The sequence below is a fragment of the Sinohyriopsis cumingii genome, chromosome 10, assembly GCF_028554795.1.
Source record: "Sinohyriopsis cumingii isolate HCF-2022 chromosome 10, ASM2855479v2, whole genome shotgun sequence".
Classification (NCBI taxonomy): domain Eukaryota; kingdom Metazoa; phylum Mollusca; class Bivalvia; order Unionida; family Unionidae; genus Sinohyriopsis; species Sinohyriopsis cumingii.
In genome coordinates, this window is record NC_142970.1 from 62,583,294 (window position 1) to 62,609,494 (window position 26,201).

Consider the following 26,201-nt stretch of genomic DNA (forward strand, 5'->3'; position numbering starts at 1 on the left):
GATGCTACTTGTGCAATACATTTTGTACATCCATCACTGAGATGGCAGAGCAAAGCATAAAATGCATGTAATTGCTGATCCAACTAGAGACTAAAAATGTTCTGGCTCAATTCACCATGTCTTAAATTTTAAGTCTAGACTTAAGCTATTTAACTGGTTAAATGTAAGTCAGACTTAGCATTTTGTCAAATTAGATTACTGGATTCCAGACACTGATTTAGGTCCAAACTTGCTCTCCACTTTCTCCAGACCCTTCTTATGCTTAATTCTTCTGATATATAAAATAATTATGTGGAGTCAGAAGCAATGGCAATGGTAAACTTTGTCATGAATAGTCAGATGGACTATCACACAATGGCAATGGTAAACTTTGTCATGAATAGTCAGGTGGACTGACTATCACACAATGGCAATGGTAAACTTTGTCATGAATAGTCAGATGGACTGACTATCACACAATGGCAATGGTAAACTTTGTCATGAATAGTCAGATGGACTGACTATCACACATTGGCAATGGTAAACTTTGTCATGAATAGACAGATTGACTGACCAGAATGTAATTGTGTTGAATATAGCCCTGCACATTGCTGAAGCACAGGGATAATACAATTCTTTAAGTTGTTGCTGTTGTAGGGTTTAACTTCATTTCTCAGCACACGATAGGCTATATATGCCAGCCAGTATTAATGGTGGAGGAAGAACCCGGGAAAAAAAAACGACCCACAGAAAATTCTTTAAGTAATTTATGAGAAGAAGTAATGACAGAAGATTAAATTAAATTTCTTTTTCAAAACACAGTTGACAATTCAGATTTCTGATAAAAATATGCTAGAGAAAAGAAATGTAAAACATTTTTGAGCATCTACACAACCACACATCTAGAAATATAGATAAAACATTCCAATTAATATGGGACAAGATTAGCACAGACAAGCTAAATTTTACAAAAAGATATTCCCATTTTGATCATTTTTAAGGATATCTGCCTCAGATATTGGACCAGATGAAAAATGTAAACCTTATTGCACAGCCGCATCTACCACATATATACAATAGCTGACAGTCTTTTAATAAAATCCTTCAACCGATGTTTTAACAAACTGAATTGTGCAAATACACTCTCATAAAATTTTAAAGAAATGTTCCTAACAGATAAGGTGGGGGGGGGGGATATCTGTGCATCTTACATTAGAATATATATAGCAAATAATTTTATTCCAAGCAATGTGAAAAGAGACGTAATGACATGCTTTGTCACAAATGGCCAGTGAGTGGCCTTGCAGAATGTAAATATCTATATTTTTTTGTGATTTTCAGTGACACGAAAATACTGGAACACGAAAGTCCTAGGCCATATTATTAAGTGATTTTCTACTAGAAATAGGCAAATATTTGATGATCCAATGATTACAAGATGAAGAAATCAGCCATGTCAATATCTGGACCTCAGATCACTGCTATGAAACCACTTAATGTTCTCTTCTTTGAGATTTTGACTTCAAAATAATAGGCTTTGTTTTTTTCCCAAAGAGTAAGCTATCTGCAAACTTTGGTAATGTTATCTCATCATGAACCGATGTTTTTCAGTCGATATAAAGTTCGTCTTTTGACGTTTTGACCCCAAAATCAATGTTTCTTCCTTACCTCATTGGTGCAGACCATCAGCAAAGATTAATCCAGACCTTTTATGAAGAACTAAAATTATTGCATGAAACAACTGTTCTTTCAGCCACTGTTATGTTGATCTTTGACTACAAAATACATGTAACTAGGCTTTTACAATGCACCAAGCCTTTCAACATTTGGAGACTGCATGTAATTTAAAATTATTGTAAGCTGTATATGCATCAACAGTGATGTAACATATCTGATCTGCCAATCAAGTGCTCCAGCTAGATAAAACCTGAGGTGAAATCTACCTTCTTGCCCTGAGAACACTCTCCCTTCTTGCCCTGAGAGCACTCTCCCTTCTTGCCCTGAAAGCACTCTTCCTTCTTGCCCTGAGAGCACTCTCCTCTGCTTGGCATATTCATTTTGTTCCTCCTCTATGCCCTTTAAAATCCCTCCTCTCCACCTTTGCCACAAAAATGGCATCTTGAAACTGTATTAATTTCTATTTATTCCATTTATTTCACTGTTTCTTGAGTATGTATATATAAATGTACTTCCATCCAATTCTTTTTCCAAGAATATTTAAACTGTTTTATCATCAGCATCAAGTTCATCTATCACCAAAACAGTTCCCTCTGGTACTCAAAAGTGCTGTTTTTCCCTAAAAGTGCCCCAAGTCCATTTCCCTTTATAAGAATCTGCTAGTTGAAGCACTGCTTGCATAAAGTGCTGACAGATCAGGGTCTATGCTGCTTATTATATTACTGATTTAGAACTTACGCTCTATACTGCGGCAAATGAACTATCACCTTATCTCAGACAAATGTAATTGGCTTTTTGGTATGATATCAAATTATTTTCAAATCCAAACAGTCCAGCATTATAAAGTTGTCTTTAGGCCCAAACACCAAACCTTGTAAAATGACAACGCAAACCAACTTCATCCAACTTTCAAGATATGAATTCACACTCATCTTCAAGCTCAAAAAAGAAACAATCTTGCCAGTGTTGTAAAATTTGCCATTCCCAAATTAGCATCGTGGTTAATAAAATCCCCCCCCCCCCAAAGTATTTGATCTTTGGCCAATTCAAGAGTACTCCATCAATTATCTCCATTTTTTTGAGCCAATTCAATGAAATAGGATTATCCTTTTATGGACATAACATTTATGTATACAAACTGTAAGAAAGATGGAAACAAAGTTATACCTGTTATTACAACACCCCAAGGAATGGGACCACCTAGAGCCAGGTGCCTGATATGTTTGCCATTTTCACCAAACTACAATCATACACAAAACAATGAACTAAATCAAACCTCTCAATAAAACTAATTTCATTATCTTTTGGGATTCCCTTTCAACACCTAAACCCTTACAAAGGCTTAAATCAGAATACACCCCAAGTCTTATGAAAACATGACTAGCTCACAAAATCTGGAAAAAGTATTTTGCGCAGTTACGTAACTGCCTAGTCACATTCGTATCCAGGTGACACAAAAGTAGATAAAGCAGCTATAAAACTGCATGCAGTCACCTGATTCCATATCAACACTTCAATTACTATATTAGGTGTCATGTTCTATTTGCAAGAAGCTTTGAAACTAGCAAACCCATTACTGAAGAATGGCATGCCTCATATGACACACATACCTACATACTTCAACTAAGTCCATACCCTGCATAAGACCACTGACAGTGAAACACATTCTTTATGAGCGAAGTAACTCCTGTCCTTTGAGACAGAATTTTTTTTAATGTCAACTTGCTAAGATGCTTTTTATTGAGTGGTATTGATGGGCATTGAACACTGTTCAATATAGCATACACAAACATTCTTAACCATCTTTAAGCAACAGTAAAAGGACTATAATTTACCTTTTAGCCAAGGTACATTTATATGATCAGGCTTCAAAAGAGTTATCAAGACTGGCATACATGCTAATTCCCAAATGGGAATGGGGTGTGGGTCTATTTAGCTACTGTGACCAAATATGTTCTGATCAACCTGAAATATTAATGACCTTCCTATGTTAAAATAGTCAAGCTTGGAAGCCTCTTGTCTGCCATTGTGATTCCATACATCAACACAAGCAGAGCATAAACTTGAAGCTTTTACCTTTTCTGACTGTCACACCACCTTAAGATATGACCCATGTCCTGGTGCTGTCACTGTCACAGAATTAGGCAAAAAAATAACTTGGTTTTGCCTTGAAACTATTTGACTATATTTCGTTGTACATGTGTAAAACGTTATCTAGGGTGAATAAGTTTTTTTCCAGGTAAGCGACTGTACTAACATGTACCTCGCTGGAAATTACTTGCAACAAAGGACATTAAAAGCATGATATACATAGGTATTTTACCCTGACAATTACTCACTCACTTGTGCAGAGTGATTAGGTCAATCGTATGTTGAGAGCATGAGAGAATCATTGTATTTATACACCATATATTTTTCTTTCTTAATTCATTTCATAAATTTCCATCTTTCACATATTGTGTTTGTATTATTCATTTGGTCCCAAACCCACTCGGTTTCTATTCTGTGACAGTCATAAGCTTGTCATAATACTAGCGCATAAAAACTCTGCAAAGCAAATAGATATTTGCATGGAGTAAGATATCCACTTGTTCTCATCCTGTGGGACAAACGTTCTTAACGCTGTTTTGCTTTTGTTAAACGTTCTTAACGCTGTTTTGCTTTTGTGATCACTAACATGTTTTTAAAGCAAACACAGAGCACTTAATTAATTTTCACAGAGTACCAATTTACATGGATTATGTTGTTGATATGAATGATGCATTTACCAAACTACTAAACAAATTTCTACTGTTACAGCAACAATATTACAAAAATACTTCCCTAATCCAAGTATTTATGCACTGATGAAAATGTCACAGTGCTTGTCAGCTGAACCCAACCTACACTGATTGTGCGAGAGTGATTATATTTTAATATGATGTCTTTTGAGGATGATAAAATGACATTAAATGTTTTGGATCCTAAATGTAGCCATGGAGAAGCAAGGATCATGGTCACAGCCCAAAGGTCCCATTTTAATGGGTAATATGGACTCTACTTTGCAACCTGACTGGGAGGAGGTCCCATTTCAATGGGTAATATGGACTCTACTTTGCAACCTGACTGGGAGAAGGTCCCATTTCAATGGGTAATATGGACTCTACTTTGCAACCTGACTGGGAGGGGGTCCCATTTTAATGGGTTGTTGTTGTTGTTGTGGGGTTTAACACCATTTTTCAGCACAAGATAGGCTATACATGGTGGCCAGTATTAATGGTGGAGGAAGAACCCGGGAAAACCCCAGAAAGAACCACCAACCCATGAGAAGCTACTGGCAAGCTTTCTCACATACCCACACAGGCTGAACCCGAAACTCAAACCCATGCAGACAGAGGTGAGATGGCAGTGATCCGTAACAGTGAGTGCTTTAGACCACTTGGCCACTCGGGGCCCCTCATTTTAATGGGTAATATGGACTCTACTCTGTAACCTGACTGGGAGGAGGTCATATCTGTTGTGTATTGATGTTTCTGGAGGATAGGTAGAAAACAAGATTTAAGTTATAAATGCAGCATGGGTAGGAGGGGCATAAAATATAATGGATATCTGCAATGGCTTCGATCTTGAGTCCAAAATTTATAATGGAGGGGAAAGCAGGGTACTACTTTTCAGCTCTCTCCCATATGGTTGATGAAATTCAGTCAAAAAGGACTAAAATTTAAGTTATAGTCACATCCATTTTTCAAATAAATTTAACAAATCTTTATATCTTTGTTACAGCAGACTCATAATTATACAGTAAGATGATAATAACAAATAATTCTTAAAAATAAGTGGTAATACAATGTACATGGTCATTTAGATACAGTATGTGACAATGATAAGGTTATGTTTTGGTTTTCCCTTACTTGTGCAAACAAACTGGCTTGAGGCAGTTTCAAGCACAATGTCAATTATATGAGTAGATAGACTGTATGCTGAAAGAATAGGCAAAGAACAGGAAGTTTTATAGTTTATATTAAAACCTTATGTAGACTTGGACTCTGACTGTCAACTATAAAGTGCAGAGGGAACAATCATTCACAGTTGCAACCCTGGTGGATTTTCAACATTCTGAAGATATGTTTCATTTGAAAACCATGAAATATAAAAGTCTGTGTGGATAATTATGGTGTTTCTGGTGATCAAGTAGTTTTTTGCTTTAAGATTAATTTTGATTGTAAAAATCAGAACTTTTGTACAAATTCTTCACTAGTTATGATCAAAAATCTATGAATTATAGAAACACATCTGACTTAACACTGATATATAACCCTGATCGGGGGCCCCGAGTGGCCGAGTGGTCTAAAGCGCTCTCCGTTACGGATCACTGCCATCTCACCTCTGTCTGCGTGGGTTCGAGTCTCCGATTCAGCCAATGTGGGTATGTGAGAAAGCTTGCCAGTAGCTTCTCAAGGGTCGGTGGTTCTTTCCGGGGATTTCCCGGGTTCTTCCTCCACCATTAATTCTGGCCGCCATTTATAGCCTATCGTGTGCTGAAAAATGGCGTTAAACCCTACAACAACATATAACCCCAATCCTGGGGGTGGTGGTGGGGGGGGTGGCAGAGGGACATTCTTATACTCTCCATCTGTCCATTTATATGTCTCTCCATCTATCTGTCCATTTATATGTCTCTCCATCTATCTGTCCATCTTGCTACTGGTAAATCTGTCCCTCATAAGCCACATGATGGATATTCATCAATCTTGGACAGACAGGCTGCTGACGAGAAAACAATCTGCAAGTGCAAGATAGATTATGGGCCCCTTTTTCAATGACTTTTTTACCAAACTCTACATACTGCTGTCATAGCAGGTTGACACACACAAAATATATAAATATATACCGTGAGAGACAGACACAGTTGTTGTTGTGGGGTTTAATGCCATTTTTCAGCACAAGATAGGCTATACATGTTGGCCTGTATAAATGGTGGAGGAAGAACCCGGGAAAACACCAGGAAGAACCACCAACCCATGAGAAGCTACTGGCATGCTTTCTCATACACCCACATTGGGAGAGAGATGGAGAGACAGTGACAGAAAGAGAGAGAGAGAGAGAGAGAGAGACAGAGAATGTATTCCAGGTTAGAACCCACAAGTCATGATCTAGAAAATGGAGTGAGCCAATAAGGATATGTAATAAAAAGCATATAGAAATTTGCAATTTATGGTGTGCCATCAAATAAAGTATAACTCTAATTCTTTATTCAAATACTAAGTGGTGCTTTAAGAATGATGGAGCAACTTAGCAAATTTACATTACTTCAAGCCATGGATCACTTTTCCACATTACATCCTTTTTTTAATGAAGGTTAAAATAATAATTGGTTCTCAACATGTAATCACTCAAAGATCAGTAATTGTAAGAAAGTATGGCCAGCAAACTCAGATGGATCTTGATTTCAGAATGGAGAAAAGTTCAATGCATTTTCCTACTTTCCAAGAAAGTGCAATAAATCTATTTTGCTGTATGCATTGGTACACTACTAGGTGAACAGAAGCAAGCATGTAATTGTTTTGCTCTGATGTCCCTGAAAATCCTGTTTTTTATCACAATGGCAATCAACTGGAAGAAGTCATTATCAAAAAAGCTGATCCTGGGGCAAGAAAGTATGTTCCAAGCACTTACTAAATGCAATTTAGCGAGCTATACAAACCATATCTACCAGATATAATGATCAATTTGGGACCAATTCAGGCATGCTCTATTCACCATCTATTGATGTTCAAAGACTGAATTCAGATTTCATGATGAAGACTGTGTATCAAGGATGCTGAGTGTTCTAGGACTCCCTAGCTTTCAACAACGATGTCAGTTCAATAGGCTCAACTAAATATTCAGATAGTGATGGGAACGGTACTGGCAACAGACACTGCAGATTACTTAATCAAACTTAAACCAAAAAGAATTTTAAACTAAAACTTTGTAGACAATCACGGTACTAACAATTCTGCATGTTTTGATGTTGGAAGTTCAAGTACAGAACAATTTAGAAACCCATTCTTTATTTTTAAAAATGTTGTACACTCATCGAGAATGTTGTGATCACTAAGTCAGCACTCCTCAAAAGCTATGAAGATGCAAACTCCGCCATAGTTAAATACCTTAATAGTTTCTGCTATGTACAGATACAGATCAACAAAGGGAAGTAATTCATGATACCTCCTTTATCTACATTTCATGAAGTGCTTGTCATGCACAGCTACCTCCCTTTAAATCTTGCTAACATTTTTGATTAAAGTTCATGGCATTTTGTATGAAGGAAAAAGCAAAGTCAGTCTTTTTATACCTACAGAGACACAAAATCCAATCATTACATCAAACCTCTGATCAATCAAGCACTGACATAAATTGATAAAATGGGTTGGAAAAGATTTATTCCATGAATTTCTTTACAGTTGGAGGTAATTGGAGGTAGCAACTACTGTTTTGGAAAGATGTGAACAAAATTTTCAGATGAAATTGCTAAAATTGTGAAATCTGTATGACTGTGAAATATTTTTCACTGGGACAAGACTCAGTGGCCCTAAAAATTTACATTTATTGTAACACATCTGCCAATGTAATGCAGATTGGTTGAACATCAAAATTTGTGGCAGTAAAATCTACAACTTGTACTGCCTGATATGTAAACAAAATTATGACATTGTGACACTCTGTGAAGTAACAAAACACAAACATTTTAAACTTCTACACAAAAATATCTGAATTGTAGGAGTGGTTGGGTATAAAAATCTTGTACTTGTGACCATAAGAAGATTAAAAGTGTTGCAAATATCCATTTTACCAGTGCCTCTGGCAACTCAATGGGCAACATAGCATGAGTCCCTCAATGAGACTGCCACTCTGAAGAACAAAAAGAATATCTAGAAATCAATGACAAGTCCATTTCTTCTGTCCTGTTATCCTTTTTAACTCCTGAGTATTAAAACCATATCAGATAGCCAATAATGATAACAATGAATATTTCTTAAATGATTGAACTGATGCAAGATGCCTGTAAGTGCAGTACAACATTTTTTGTCTCGATCTTTGACCCTGAACTTTATATCAGATTCCTGATGAAATAAAATGGCTTGCTGAAGGTCAACTCCAGGCTGACAAGTTGGTAGAACCTGAATCCATACCCTTTCTTGGTTGCAAGCAAGTCATAGTAGCCAACAAGCCACTACAGCACTAGTCTCCATTAGGTGCCTCTTTCAAGGGTGGCACATACACGCCTACGCCAACCACATGTTGTTTTTATTTTTCTTTCCTAAATAAATGATTGATCTGTTCAGCAACATGCCATATTTTGCTGGGCTTTGCAATCCTTTTTCAAGCGACTTATCCTGACCAATGTTTTACTTATCCCATTTTTCAACTTCAGAACTATCATCATTTTCCAGTCGAAAACATTTATAAGCCTAATTGCCGCATTTATAATTATGTGTATATGAATCTTTATATATATATATATATATATATATATATATATATATATATATATATATATATATATATATATATAAATAATGCATTAGGAGATAAATGTACTTGCCCATCCAACACAGGTCATGCATCATGCACCTTAGGTTGGGATCTGTCCTTGGTTTATAACTTGGAAACAAGATCCCCACCGTATAACCAAGGAGACATGGGAACTCAGGGTTAGCATACCAGACTAAAAGGGTTCGAATTCTACCATTGGATCAGTCAAAGTCAGATAACATCATATAACATGTTATATGCTCTGTTTTTTTCCCCCGTTAACTTTACATTGTCAGAATCGTTCGGTATTACCCGATACTGAACTCACGCGACAATACACATATAGCATTCACGTGCATAAAGGAACTACTTTCTATTGTAAAAGACACATTACTCTGATTGTCGCTACACTTAATAACCAACTTATGTTGCAGTGCTGTAGAACAACAACACAAAATGACTGTATATGCACTAACTAGACATGACGAGACGAATACACAGTGTTACAATATTAGCCATCTTCATTTAGGACCAACCAGACCATGGGATTAATCAATGTGTAAAGTTTGATAGCAATCCTTCAATAGTTTAGGTGGAGTTGCAATAACAAACGTTTGCTAAAAGATGAATGGACATGGACAGGTGACAAATAGCAGACAATAGTAAAGTTACAAAAAATGGCAGTGCATAAACCTAGAAAATGAAATTGGCATTTTTCTGTTTTTGAATTTGCTCCTGCCCAGTATTAAAATTCTTGCAGTCAGACAGAAAAATCTACTATAGTACCAGGCAACAGAGTATCCAATTTATTCAGCGCAGATCTGGCACCTTTACTGCAAACTACACAACTTTGCTCTTATTTCATTACTTCGTCTGTTTATGAGTGACACTAATCAGATATGTCATGTCGGTGGAAAACTGTAACTGTGAACACATCGTATCAAAAAAAGATTTCTTATAAGGTGATTATGATCATGAAGATGTGACACTGACTTCACTGTATTAAAGGAAATGGTAATAATATGTAAATAATGATGGAACATTGGCATGGGGACTCAATATAACAGATACACTATATAATCAGTTGCAAGTCAAATTCAACTTCAAACAATACAGACCCTTATCCGCCATTGCATAATGTGCTGATAGATCAGGGTCTAGGTTGTTTGTTCTACAGACTGAAGTTGCATAGACCCCAATATGCAGGCAAATTATGCCATGACATATCTGGGTCTGAGCATATTGTAGTTGGACTTGACTTAGATGTAAGTATATATGGTAAGTATCTTAAATAAGTGGCATACACATGCTTGGCCTTTGGTTATCACAGATCTGACAGAGGTTTACTTTTCAAATGGATCAGAAACAGTTTGATGAATATGTTGTGATTTAAAATTCATTTTTTTTATTTTTTACTTAGATGTATCTGAAAAGATGAAATTATACCAAACATGTATTTAAAAAAAGCATGAAGAATACTGGGTATAACAGCACAATACTGGCTATATCATGCTGATTAAAAAGTAAAGATCTAAATGAGGAAATGTAAAGAACAACCTTCTAAACAATTAAACAAAAAAATGAAGTACTAAATGGTAAAAAAAAAAAATTACATTCTATCTATATTATACGGATATTTATAGTACACATCCAGGAATTTCATTTTTTTCTTGACTTTTTGTCATTTTTGTATGAATTAAATACCAAACTTATCCTACATGTTACATGCACTTCCAAAAAATAAATTTTGTAAGACCAAGTCTGTAAAATGTTTGACAATCAGCACTTGTCAACTGTGTTGGATGTAATGAACATATGCATTCCTCAATTGCAGAAACTGGCAGAAAGCAACACCCTTTATACAAAAATTTTAATACAGATGTTGTTGTTGTTGTTGTTGTAGGGTTATAACGCCATTTTTCAGCACACAATAGGCTATACATGGTGGCCAGTATTAATGGTGGAGGAAGAACCCGGGAAAACCCCCAGAAAGAACCACCAACCCACGAGAAGCTACTGGCAAGCTTTCTCACATACCCACATTAGCTGAATCCGAGACTTGAACCCACGCAGACAGAGGTGAGATGGCAGTTATCCATAACAGAGAGCGCTTTAGACCACTCGAGGCCCCTTCATACAGATGAAGCTAAAACAACATTTTCAAATGCCTAACAATATGTGTATTGTACTTTTTTCTTGTTGAGCACAAATTCTAAACCCAAACAGTAACTGGCACTAGATGCTCAACATTCCAGAGAAAACATGTTATATGTAGTATAAGTACAATGTTTGGTTCACAAAACATCACATCTAAGATTTGTTGTATCTCAACCATTTGCTTCTGAAACTTCTTGACTTCCTCATATTTTTATTCAAATATCATTTCTTTCTCTTAAACTATAATAACTCTGGCAATCATAACAGTAGTGTGTATCCCACGATCTTCTAATTGTTAAATACTTTGTTAGTTGCAATTTATTCTATAACACTTATATGAATGGCTGCTTTTACCAATAAACAACCAATTAACCCAAAACTTTGAGAGGAGCTTTGTTCAATTGATCTGAACTTTCCTACTGTTCTCTGCATTATTGCTTTTATTTGAATCAAAGCCACAATGTAAAGTGAAGATTCTGTTTCATGCTTGACTGTATCCAGGACTTGTAACCGAATGGGTGCAGGTTCAAATCCTACCATCAGAATAGCCTCGATCAGTTACCACAGTGTGTCCTTGGGCAAGACACTTTACTCCAATAACCGTGGCACTAAATCACCTACACTTGTGTTGCTGTAAATCATGAAATCAAACCAAACAAGAGCATAAAATTACAGTGTATACCTCAATCTGCTTTGCTGGTAGAAGTGCAAAGCCAGAGTCAGAAAGCAATAATTATAACTGACACTCTAGGCAGTCTGTCAATTGTGGTATAAAAATTTGCATTTTCTGTGTTTATCAGATAAACAAACTGAAAATTGATTTTTCACTTTTTAAGTTATATACAAGAAAATGAACAAAATTTATGTTCATAACTATGAATCTCCCAAAGAAGCATTTTGCAATAATTCAAAATATCAGACATCAGACATGTCCAGCACATATAATTTTTTTCACAGACTTTATTGATCCATCCCTTAAGATTCTGAAGCATGGTATTTAAATTTTACCCATTTATGATAAATGGAAACTCCCACCTCTGGGTTTTCATGTCGCACATTAGTTTCAGCTGAAGCATTAGTCTTAATGACCTTTGATTCACTTCCGGCATAATTTCCTTATGAGCATACAGATTGACTGTATGCACCATTGAATGACATTTGCTAGACTACTACAGGACTGTCATCTTGAGTGGAATGACAATCAGGAAGCCAAAGGAAAAATATCAGGATTTGGAGAAAAATATCAGGATCAGTATTTGTGACCATATATTTACAAAAAATTTACAAAAGAATTGACATCTCTGCTGTCTTATGCTATTTACTAAACGTAAAAATGTATTCCAGTCATACCATGAAAAGCTATCATTTTTCCATTTTCTTCTTTTCTGCTGATATTAAGTGTCATTAACTCATTAACCCCTGGAGGTTTTTGTCATTTTCATTGGAGTTCTTTGTATTATAATTTTTTGCTTAACAGACCCATCATTTGCATATCAAGACCACTCTTATTCCAAATGCCCATCTTATCCTACCTTCTGCAAAGGTTCGCCTGTCTGTGTGCAGTTCAGACAGGTCTGCCTTAGATCTGAGGCCAAAAAGTCTAAAATCCGGACACAAAATCGGACTCAGATAATGGGTGAATTCTGGGTGGAAAAAAATTGGGACAAAAAAAATCATCCAGATTATTTGGTATCATTGTAGAGCTACATCTGTCTACCCTTCCATAAAACCACCCACTTTAGTGCATCATACACAACCTTGACGCTAGCAAGCTCGGCAGTATACTATTACCTCCTGACGCGTAAACGCGGCACCAGGGGTTGTTGTTGTTGTTGTTGTTGTGGGGTTTAACGCCATTTTTCAGCACGATAGGCTATACATGGCGGCCAGTATTAATGGTGGAGGAAGAACCCGGAAAACCCCGGAAAGAACCACCGACCCACGAGAAGCTACTGGCAAGCTTTCTCACATGCCCACATTGGCTGAATCTTAGACTCGAACCGCCGCAGACAGAGGTGAGATGGCAGCGATCCGTAACGAAGAGCACTTTAGACCACTCGGCCACTCGGGCGGCACCAGGGGTTAATGAGTTAACATGCTAAATATCAACATAAAAGATGAAAAGGGAAAAATGATAGATTTTCATGGAATGACTATTGTGTATTCCTCATGGAATTTCTGCATCACTTTGCTCTCTTTGCCCAGCCATCATAAATCAAAAGTCATTTTTAAAATGTGGGATTTAGGGCAAAATATCAGGAACTCAGGATTTCGGATTTTTAAACAAAAATATGTGATGATCCCAAGTAAATCAGGACAAACTGCAGGTCTGCTACTATTGACCCCTTATTGGGCCCTATGCAAAATCAATAAGAAATGGTCTCAGCCAATAACTCACAATGTCACATTTTTGATGGACGTAGCTAATCAAGGTTAGATTAACGGTATTTCTATATTATCTTCTGTGTATTTGATAGAGGCAGAGCGAATTAATTTTGTCTTGATTGAAATAGTGCTTGAATAAAATATCAGTGTTTGTTAGATTGCCCATCCTACCATCTTAAAAGCCATCTACTGCTCACAGCATTTTATAGTTACAATCTACCACTTATCAAAAATAAAAAACTGTAACAAAAATAATCAGAATATTTTGTGCATTCTCCCCATATTACTGTAACAAATGGGAACCAGTCTCCTCAAGACCATAAATGCAATACCCTTGCAATGATGTGTGGTAATTAGGTTACAAATTCTGACCTTGTATGCAAACAGCTGTTATGTGATCATCTTAATGCTGTAATCTGGTAGGCCAAATGCAGCATGATTTATGAGGTGTTATCAGTAGTACAGGGATCAAAGGTGGTTCATGTGGGCTTTCAGGTCTTTTAACAAAAATCAGCTGACCTTTGATTTTTTTTATTGTTGAATTGTTCCTGCTTTGCTCTATTTGTTTATACAGGAATATTTAAGGGAAGGTTATGCATGTTTTAGTTCAGTTCTTTCTTAATTCCCAAAATCAAGCTTTCTCTCAATAACTCCCAGCAAAAAAACCAAACAAGCACTAGCTAAGAAATATGAAATTCAGGAATACATTTCTTGTCTAACTCTAAAACATTCACCTTAAGATGAACTTGGCTGGAGGAATATAAGACCAAAGTCAACAACTTTAAAACCCCAGCCAGAAAAACTTTAGTATGATATTTCTTGCAATCTGAATGTGGTGGTTGTGTCACTGTTGTGTTACTGCCACATTCTAATGGTGATAGAGAGAAGATATTCACCATTCTGCAGAGATCCGGACCAGAAAGCTACTGAGGGCCTATTACACTTGAAACTTAATACTCACGATTAATGCCACGTGGTCACCCATCAGTGATCTTCTGAATTAAACTAAACATTCATCTTGTGGGTTTTATTAAAAAAAAAAAATCCTCCTCTTCTTTCAATAACTGGCTCATGTTAACTGATCACAATGGCTCAAGAAACATACTTTATTTAATGTATCAGCCTCAGAAACAATGTACCAGTGATGATCATTCCAACCCTCAGACTCCAAAGAAACAGAAAGTTAGTAATAATTTTGAGGACAATAAATCTCCTAAAGTTGTAAGAAATCTTCAGTGTCAGTTGAAAATATTGTACAAGTGTTAACTTTTATTTAAGATGAGACAAGAAATCTCGCGCATCAGTTTGCTCCATAAATAACAAACTATTCCAGTTTGAAGCTCAAGACTCAAAAAACAAAACTCGAGATTCTGGTGACTCATCAGCTTTGAAATCTGCTGAGTATGTATGTATGTATGTATGTGTGTGTGTGTGTGTGTGTGTGTGTGGGAGAGAGAGAGAGAGAAAGAGAGAGAGGGGGTCATAAATTAAGTGCTATATCTGTTAAAATGGCAATATTTTTTGGAATAATCAACAAAACTTGAAGCTGTTGCTTATACTATTAGCAGTCAACAATAGAGAGAGAGACAAAACTTAAATTTATTTTAAGATAGCCTAAGAATTACTGGATTTTCAAAGAGAAATATTTTAGATAATTCACTGGAGTGAAATATGAGATGTAATTTTTCACTGCCAAATCAATAAAATTATAAGCATAAACGTTTGTGCTATTTTAAATGTTTGCATTATTTAGTCGGACCCAAGGATGTGCAGATGATTTTTTCAAATGGTTTCTTTGTGTTGTTTTACCCTGAATAGGGAAATAAAATTATGTCACTGCTGATATTTATTATGTGAATATACACATAACACAGCAGAACATAAATGGTAAACTGCTGTTACTACCATATCGAATCTTCCTTGTGACCTTCTTTGCAGAAATAATGTAATAAACCCATTTTATCCTAAAAGAAAGGACCACCACATCTGACAGCTACTTATAATAAATGATCACAACATATATTTTGGTGCTTAAATAGCACCATAACATACATTTTGGTGTTTAAATGCTAACCCAAATCTCTCCTTATGCAAAACTGTTTTACTTCAAATGCAATACTGCACACTAAAGTCACCCTTATGTTTAATCTGTTAAAAAATGAAAGACTCATTACTGTCATTTAATCAGTTCATTAATGAAATGAAAACCTGTCTTGATGGAACGCTTTTCACTGCATTGACTGGCTGGACTGAAATTGAAGCATTATCTCCTCATGAGTGTGTATTGAGGAAACACACACTATAACAAGGTTAATAAAAGCAGTGCTAAGTAATCATGCAAGACGTTTGAAGTGTTCCACTGGCTGATAATCTAGTCACTAGGCCCAATATGCAGTCAAACAGCAATGGAACATATGCACATGCAACAAATGTCAATGAACACTTCCTGCAGTATCACAGGAATTTTGAATGAAGAATAGGGGTAGATTCAAGCATTCAGTATGACCAGAGGGCATAAACGGCCACATAAAGGTAGATAAAGTGATTAAAGTATGACAATTTGTGCTTTCTCGACTCATTTTAAAATTGGGAAAAATAATCAGTCCCCGACAAATGCTGTAGAAACTATTACTTGTCTGACTTTGAAAATATATATTTCCAGAAGTCGAACTATAGGATTTGATCAGCCCTGCACGAGTAAGAAAATAAATATCTGGCTTACCTCTTCTGGGGGTGATTCATCAAAGAAACTGTACAGACTGGTTATCAGCTCCCCATATTGACGTATCGAAGCTGCATAGCTATGTAACTCCTCTTTGGATAAGGACTGAAACAGCAGTCAAGATAATTTTCATTAATTTCAGACAGATTGTTACAAAAATCAGTGAAGCTAGCCGAGGTCCACTAATACCAACAGAATATTTTCATCATTAAGAACACAGGAGAGTCTATCACTGTGGTTATAAATGAATAATGAGAGGCTCGAGCAGGATCTACCTAACAGATAAAAGCAGGTGCACTTAGCCAAAAAATCAACATCAGTAAGAGGCTCCCTGAAGAATTCTTCTAAGCTGTTGATTGCATGATATATAAAGTTTTGGGGGATTTTTTTAAGGATTTCTGTTCTTTGTATTTTCAATCATATTTTATGGTAATTGCAGCATCACAATGGTCCAATACTTAAAGATTTCTGACAAATTTGGTTGAATTCTATTCAGCACCATTCTGAGATAAAGTTGTTGAAATATTTATCTCTAATAGCAGCCATATTTGACTGAAGATGAGCATCATTAGTATAAACCTGAAAGTCAATCATTCCAGAATACATTGTAAAATTTTATCAAATTCTATTCAGCCATTTCTGAGAAATCTCTCAACTATTTATTGTTGATACGTCTTTTTTTGTGTATACTAATGTTAACCATATTTTTAATGGTGGATGAAAATTCTAAATGCCCTTTTTTTGACACGGTGGTTTCTGTCAATTTTTTTAATTTTGTTCAACCATATTTTTGAAGAAAAAAGTCATTAAAAAAGTTTGTTTTTAGTAACAGGTGCCATATGGGAAGGCAACTCTGCATCATTGAGCAATATTAAAGGCCCTAAATGCCAGGTTTTTCTGACCTCAAATAAATGGTTAAATTATATTTACCTTTTATTGAGATGAAAGTGAGATTATTGAAAGTAACACAATGTAAACACTTTTGCTTATGTTTGATTATTAGTCATTCAATTAACAAAATGTACACTTTCAACTTTAAACCTCTGTGATTCATATACATTTGTAATACAGGAGAACCTGTCTTGAAAGACCACCTCTTCTACAAAAACATCATTTGTTCCACAAGACAGGTCTGTCATGACTGGCCATAAAACTATATTAATCAGTCTGTACATTGAGAATTTGGTCTCTGAAAACAGGTGGTCTCTTGCAAAAATTGTATTTCAAGACCATTTTGTAATGTATCAGCTAAAACAATACTACTGACACATTTTACTTTAAAAACATAATTGGTAAACATTAACTCAAGACACAAACATTTTATATTACAACCTCAACAGGATGTTGAATATAATATCACAGGGGTCGGCAACCTATTTTACATAGCATGCCACTTTTTTCCAGATTAATTACAAAATGAATGAGCATGTGCCACCAATAAGAAAGCAATAGTTAAAATTTAGATTTTTGGCATGCCACACAAAACATATTGACATGCCACCTTGTGGCATTTGTGCCACAGGTGTCTGACCCCTGTATTATCATGTTCAAGTAAATCTCTATTTGAAAATAAAAGATGAACTTAAATGAATCTGATATCTTTTAGTTCATTTCCTAATCTTAAAAAATATTGTTCAAACTAACCTTAATGTGACACAAGAATCAGACCAGGTTTACTAAATGCATGACATTCTCTAATGTAAAAGTCATACAGGTCATTATGCTCATCTTAAATTAAATATTAACTGTTGTTTAAATATATAATAGTAACACTGTTTCACCATTGTCTATTCTATCCTGATTATTGAGTGCTCTGCACATCAGCTGTCGGCAAGAAAGGTCCAGATGAACATTTTTAATTGCCATGGATTTTTACAATGGAGGCCAGGTACTACAATGAGTCAATGAACGAGTCCAATTGTCACAATGCTGGTTAGTACGAATTCATTTATCAACAAGCATGATAGTTTTCATTGTGACATCACAGCACACAACATTCAATCCAGGCTTTCATTGTGACATCACAGTACACAACATTCAATCCAGACCAGATCACACCTTTAGGTTGATTTCATCCAGAATGCTGACATACTTTCACAGTGACATTGTCATAGGTACTTCTCAGGGCATGTAAATATTAATGATCTTCCAAAGGAATATGGGTGTATGAAGATCCAAATGAAGTGATTAACTGTCTTTTCTATGTATGTAAAAAAAATGCAACATTTAGCAAAAAATCAAAGTTCTGTTTGTTTCAAAACATTTTTGGAGAAAGACAGTACTTATGAAAACAACTACAACTTAACAGATAATAAATGACTCAAGTTATATGGGAACCAGATAAAGAATGCAATTCCACAGTTTAGCCATATTCTGGTATGCAAGTCAATGGAGCATAGATAAATTTTTCAAGGTAAAAATTGTGGACTACTCCAGATATATTGCACCATATTATGTCCAAAATCTTGCCAACACAATGATTAGGTACATGGAACACAATGATTAGGTACATGGAAAACTCTTATCAACCATACTACAGAGTCATGCTACAGCAGCGATATGACAAACTTTATACACTTAATGAAAATGTATGCAACACTAATATGGAAAGCACACAAAATTAAAACATTCAGATTTTATATTTAATGATTATTCTGCAATCAAATACTACTGTTAATGAATATTTGTCTCAGCATAATAGTGCTTCCCATAATATAAATTGTACTGCCCCAAAATACATCGTTTTTTAGAATCAATAGCCAATAATATAAACACAAATAATCAAAATATAACTATTATATATCGCCCAATTCCTTGCCAAGTTCAACATAAGTTCATCAATTTATAACAAACTGAAATTTTTTTGTAATGGTGTGAGAATGAAAGCAGGTCATCTACACATAAATGAACAAATATAGAAACACAATTTCTTTACTCTGTGCTGCATGTTCTTTTGTGACATTTGCTAACTCATTTCTGACTGATGGACCGGATTAAATCAAGAAGTAACTCGCAGCAAGCAGTTGAGATATATCACAGCAAAACAAAATCATTCATTATTTATATTGTTCATATCATTATGAAATCATTCATGATGCAGACAGTGAAGTCTCTGTTCTAATTTTTCATCATGAAAAAATCTAACTGAACAGTGGAACCGCTAATAAACCTAAAATTTACCATAAATATCTTGGACTAGAAGACTGAGATATTCACTAGTATTGCAGAATCTTTACAAATCCTTTCCACAAAAATATTAACACTTTACTACAATCAGACTGCTAAAATAATGAAAAGTTATTCCAATATATAGGGGTTGGGGGGTGTAAACACAATTTTAATTATGCAATAATTACCCATAGCTGTTGTTAAGCATTCTTTTTCATGCTAAAAAAAATCACCATCCATCTGATGTACATACATCCTTCCTTAGAGTAAAAAGCACAGTTCCTCATGCAAATCACATTGTCCTTGGTATGTTATGTGCAAAACAAACACAGTTCCTGATGCAAATCACATTGTCATTGGTATGTTATGAGCTAAACAAGCACAGCTCCTCACGCAAATCACATTGTCCATCGTATGTTATGTGCAAAACAATCACAGATAGTTCATCACTTTCATAGGAGACTATTATATCAGGACATCAGAGTTGGGTAAGAGGGCATTCCACAATAGCTATCGGTAAGTATTGCATAATTAAAATTAGTTACCCCCCCCAAAAAAAAAAATTACTTTTTAATAGCAGCAATAGCTTACCCACAGCTATTGTTTAGCTGAATTTGTCAAGGAGGGATGGCAGATCCTCCATTAACATATTAACTCCTGGAGCTTTTTGTCATTTTTGCCTGAAAATTGAGTAGGAAACACATTTTGAAAGCTCATGCTGAATAGATCCGAAAACACCAAATCCCCGGTGATTTTTCAATAACATACTGCATAGCTGTGTTAGAAACATTGTTTTTCATTGGCTATTTGACTCGTGCATGAGCAGAAGGGCAAAAGTTGGAGTTCTTTTTTCTTTTCTTTTTTTCTAAATGGAGCCATTATTTCTGTATGGAGACCACTCTTTATTCCAAATGCCCATGTTATCCTAATTTTTGCAATGGCTCATCTGTCTGTTTGCAGTTCATACCGGTTTGCCTTAGATCTGAGACCAAAAAGTCTAAAAATCTGGACACAAAATCAGATTCCAACCATGAGCAAATTTTGGGTAGAAAAAAGCCAGGTCCAAAAAATTAGGTTTCTTTATCTGTATTTTGTAGTGCAACTAGATATTCCAGATTATCTGGTATCATTGTAGAGCTACATCTGTCTACCTTTCTATAATACCACCCACTTTAGTGTATCATGCATGACCATGACACTACAGAGCTTGGCAGCAGGCTACTACCTCCTGCCCCATTAAGTCATCGCTAGGGGTTAATGTGTTAAACTGATCAAAAACCAGAAAATGGAAAGTACTCACCAATGGAAGATAGGTCCATGTTATGGAATGTTAGTGTTTCTCTGGGCCACATGTTGTGCATTAATAATGGAACCCTGAGAAAAACTGACTGTGCTTTGTTGCAGTAATAATGAACCAAAAGTAAAACAAGGGAAAGGAAGTATAGGAATGCCAAAATGCTGCCTTCATGATCTCCTCCAAGGAGGAGTGATGAAGGTATGCCTAGGAGGTAGCAACAGCTCAAGACTCAAGGGCTTTAAGTTTCATCAAGGAAAGATCTCAATCAGTAACAGCTCGGTATGCTCTTTGATTGTGGTGACAATCCATCATGAAATAGTGGCAACTGAAATGTCTAGGGAGCCCTTGAAAGGGAGGAAAAGACACATCCTACTCTTTCTTTTTTCTTTGGATACCTTAAGATAGAAACAAGATCTTTTCCAAGCTAGAAAGGAACTTTTTGGACAATGTTCCAGGTTTTGGGTGTAATTCAGGGTGTAAGAGGTGTCATATTTAGTGGAGAGGAAGGAGTGGATGTAAAAGCAAGCGTCACTTGTGCTACCTCCATTCAGGTCTACTAGAATGGAGATGGCATCATTGAGGATACAATGGGCAGCACTGAGCTGGAGAGTATGTTAGCATCACCAAGTCACTCGATGTGAAGTGGGTATAGGAACATTCTGTGCTAAGTCTTGTACTTTAACATGGTGAGTACGGGTTGAAGGACTGGCATGAGCTGGAGAGAGTGTCCCAAGAAGACTTGTGGCAACACTTTCCTACAAGCTGTGTTGACATTATTTCTTTATAGAGTAAATAAAATAAAATATTTACAACATTGCTTATAACTCGTTTATAATGTATCGCAAATAGAGTACACCCCTGTGTTCTCTATATGCATAGTAAACAGAGGTGTAAGTTTACCTGTCTTTTTTCTGTACAGGTATTTTAAAAAACTTTTATAGAATAAAGGAAGTATGCAAATACACAACAGCATATTAAATAATTTAATGTGTTGATTCAAATATCTAGTATTGATACCATATACAATGTGGTTCCTTAAATGTGAATCTAGACTGAAGAACACAGTCTCTAGTTAGCTAGCCGTAGTTATTCTTTGCATACAATGACTTACAGGTACAAGATATAAAATGTCTTAGCATGTGTCTGCCCCTGTGGGTGTACACAATGTAACCCAAAGTCACTGAAGGAACCAAATACTTGACAGAAATGTGTGTATGTGTGATTTGGATTTGTAAGATAGTTCTAAAAAAATTCAGTCATATCACTATGATGTCTGCAGTGTAACAGTTTATAGTGATGTCTGGCACTGTGGCATCATGCCGCAGACATGTAGCATCATGTCCCACCCAGTCACAATATCCTGACACCAAGCCGACCAGTCCTAACACAAACCTCTTAATGCTGAGCACCTAGCTAGGCAGCTCTAAGTACCATTTTTAAAAGTCTTTGGTATGACTTGGCTGGGGTTCGAACCCACAACCTTCCACACGAGTCAGACACTCTAACCACTAGGCCACTACTGGAGGGAAAAAGTTACCATATAAATATTTGGAAAAATTAACAGATATTATAACACCATTAGCGCAAAAAAAGTTATTATAGAGGGCAGGCCAGAATTGTGGTTAAAAAACACTGCTACTGGCAAATTTTCTCTGGTGAATTTGGCACATGTTTGATCACATCAACATCAGGGATCATGCTGTCTTAGCAAATGTTGTAAATTGTGATTTGTTCCTTATTGGTGACAAAATAGACCACCTGGTGAATTTTTGGGTAACAAAGTTTTTTGAGTTGTTAAAAACTGTACATACAGTCTTGGGTCTGGAGTTGAGAAATTCAAAGACACCATGACAGGGAGCTGCAAACTTGGATATAAAATTGCACTGGAATCTATTGCTACATAAAAAAATTCTTTGTTCATATTGACAAACCCCCTAACATGACATTGCAATACCATAATCCGCTTATGCTGGCCTTAGTACTCTTTGTTGCAATATAACACAAATAGTCAGGCCACCTGACAAGCTACAATTGACCACCTCTGAAGGCGGGAACCAATCTAACAGACAACGGCAATTTTTTATTTTTTTAAAAAAATATATTAGGAAAAATAATTTTGCTGAAACTTCCAAAAAAACATTACCTTTGAAGCATCATTTGTTTAATTTTTCATAATGATTGGAACATATTTATTGTGCCATGAAAGTTTCCTCTTAAACAAAAACATTCATGCTTACAATCACTACCAAATTAAGGTTCCAATATTTTTAAACAATAGATATATGGATGTTGAGTTAAATGAAGGTGGGACATCTTGCAAGAATGTGAAACTTTTTAATTTGTTCCCATGTTGTCATTTCTCTATGAATAGCCTCGTCAAGGGGTGGCCTCTGCATCATGGTAAATGTCACTGACTGACCAAAATCCAGGCCAATTTAAGTACATGTACATGCCACATATAAACAACTATACATCCACATTCTACTAAGATAATAAATATCAGAGTGAATTTTTTCACAAAACGTGTTTACTGACAATGGAATATAGATCAAATAAGGACTATCGTTTTTATATATATGTTTTAGTTGTGTTTTATAATAGGAACTGACTGATACATGAATTTTCTAACATGATCTAATACTTAAATTCAAGGATTTTTATATGCCTGTATATTATCTAACACAATGTAGAGTGTACTACACAAATGTAGTTATCAATATACAAGTGTGTTTCCGACAAGTTGTCTTCATTTAATCAAAATTTCCAATTTTTTTCTATGCATAAATCCTAATCATTGACAACGGGTCATTTCTTAAAAATTTCCCTTGTATGTGATATTTTGATTTATTTTCAGCGCCTCCTTACTTATGTACCACTTATGTTATAAAATGATAGTACTTCGTATAAAAAATGGTGATATTTGTTTTAAATTGGCAAAAAAATAATGAGATTGGCGATTTCTGGGGCTACAACTTTTTAAAAGCCAGCACCAACCCTGAACATCATTGAAAAAGATGAACTATCTCTGCACATTTTGCACATAACATACTAATGACAAGGCGAGTTGCACAGGGAATTCTTCACTCTAAGGGAGAATGTATGCACATCAAATGAACAGTGCATTTTTCAGCATGAAAAACCATGCTAAACAATAGCGATGGGTAAGCAATTGCTGCTATTTCAAAGAGAATTTAGTAGCCTCATGACAATAAACTCAAGGGGACACAACAGTTGTTATTTGTTACAATACGTCCTTTTGCACAAAACGTAAATACCATCTATGCTTGCTTAGCAGTCAAGTCTAACAGCAAACTGCACAGACCCTGGTATGCCATCACATAATGCACCAACAAATTTGTGTGCAGTTTGTTAGAAGTAATCAATAAAATAAAAAACATGCACACTAAAATGATGATAATCATGGTCCATGATGCCTACAGCTGAATCCAGCTAGTAATGAGTATGTACAGTATGAGAATGACATTTCTGTAGAGCACCATCTTTTATAAGTGGTATCCCCCAAAACTGGTTTACATTTACTTCCACTCTGAAGATATATTTAAAAAAATGCAATGATAGATACCTTATATTCTGCCAACCAGTCTTTGATCACTCTTGTTATCATTTCTGCCTACATACCAATCTCTTTCACATATTCTGAAAGAAAATGAACATTTCTTTTTCATATATGATTTAACACTCTTTGTAACTCCAAAACCCTTTTGGGCTAGAACCATTCTACTGCTAAAAACTGCATAAAAATTATTCGCTTCTTTCAAATATTTCTCATTTTCAAACCACCCTATCATATTCTACATGTAAATACACTGTACCATTGTTTCCATAAACGTTCTTAATGTAAATCAGAGCCCCTTTAGACCTTTAATACTGCAAGCCTTGGACCCTCAATCTCAAGAAAATAGGGGCTCTATGTGAAGGCCCTATGAGCAAATAAAGTCAGTACATTCAAGGCAAATACATAATCTGCTACAGCAAATCTTCTTAGCTATCATTATTTCTATCCTTTCATCTAGTGTTCACTTTATCTTCTTTTGAGGAAGCAAATCAACCCCAAGAGGGACAGTGGGTTCCAACCGTAACCACACGGGATTAACATTAGGAAAACTTATAACTTATAACAGAAATGTAAAAAACATTGTTTGTTACAAGATGTAAAAAATATTATTTTGAAAGTTCACAAGATTTAAACATTTAAATATTTTGTCATCAACTATTTAGCAACATATTACATAATAAATTATACTATAAAAAGTTTCAAGATTTTTTTAAAAATACATTGTGTTTTTAACATTTTTGTAGCAAACAATAACACATGCCCATGTTTTGATATTCAAGAATCTGCACCTGCCAAAGTTGAAAGGAAATTGGTAGTTTTTGCCATTTTTATTATTTCCACTTTTATTAATATTTTACCAGTTACTAAGCCTATGAAAACCAGCACCTGTCATTAAAAAATGTAATAATTTATTTGTTACATATTAAATATGATCAACCAAAATTTGTCCTTGACCAGTTGATATCACTGAAACTAGTTTTCAATTTATAAATTGAACTCAGAAGGTTTGAACTCAGTATGATCAAAGGCTGAATTTCAATTAAGTTTGTAATCTTTACAGTAAACAGCAAACAATATCAATATATTTATATGTCATATCACTGATTCATTATGACACAGACATCATTAGATTTAAGCAGATATTAAATGTGGTCTGCTGTTATGCAGATGCTATGTTTACTTGGTCACTGTACAACACCAGCAATTTTAAGATATTTGTTGTGGGGGGTTGGTTTAAAAAAAAATAAACATAACTCATCTTGGAACTTAATAATATTTGCCTCTTCAATTTATACAGGTGTTGGGTGTTGATGATATTTTAACACTATGACAGATACAGTACAGCTTACATATATTTTCAGAACTACACGCAATGCAATGCTGGTAGAGAAAGAGTGGAGAGGATTAAAAACACAATTTCCACAATCTCTCCCACATGTACTGTACTGACTGACTTGCCACAGCAGCTCACAGAGTACTGCTCTGCACACCATGCTTTCTCGCCGAGTCACTGAGGCTGACAACCATGCTTTCTCACTGAGTCACTGAGGCTGACAACCATGAATTTTATCTACATTAATACCAGAAGAATTTCCAGTTCTAATGAAGACTAGATAATATATATGATGCCAAATCAAATTTTAGATAATATTAACACAGTCACAATGCATTGAAAACTGTACCTTTTTAATTTACAAAAGGCTGACTAACAAGTTTTTTATCAAGTTTATACTTTTCCTTTA

General features: G+C 35.4%; 1 protein-coding gene across 2 annotated transcripts in view; it reads right to left on the bottom strand.

Moving 5' to 3' along the window:
- The window catches only part of LOC149790245 (hyccin-like), a 156,830-nt gene that overhangs the window by 125,192 nt on the left and 5,437 nt on the right, over positions 1 to 26,201 (bottom strand). For both annotated transcript variants that reach the window (XM_089972270.1, XM_089972271.1), the window contains exons 2-3: positions 24,466 to 24,539; positions 16,418 to 16,522 (exon numbers count right to left, since the gene is read on the bottom strand). In XM_089972270.1, coding sequence (XP_089828396.1) covers positions 16,418 to 16,522; positions 24,466 to 24,507 — 147 coding nt within the window. In that variant the 5' untranslated portion in view covers positions 24,508 to 24,539. The remainder of the gene's footprint in view (positions 1 to 16,417; positions 16,523 to 24,465; positions 24,540 to 26,201) is intronic.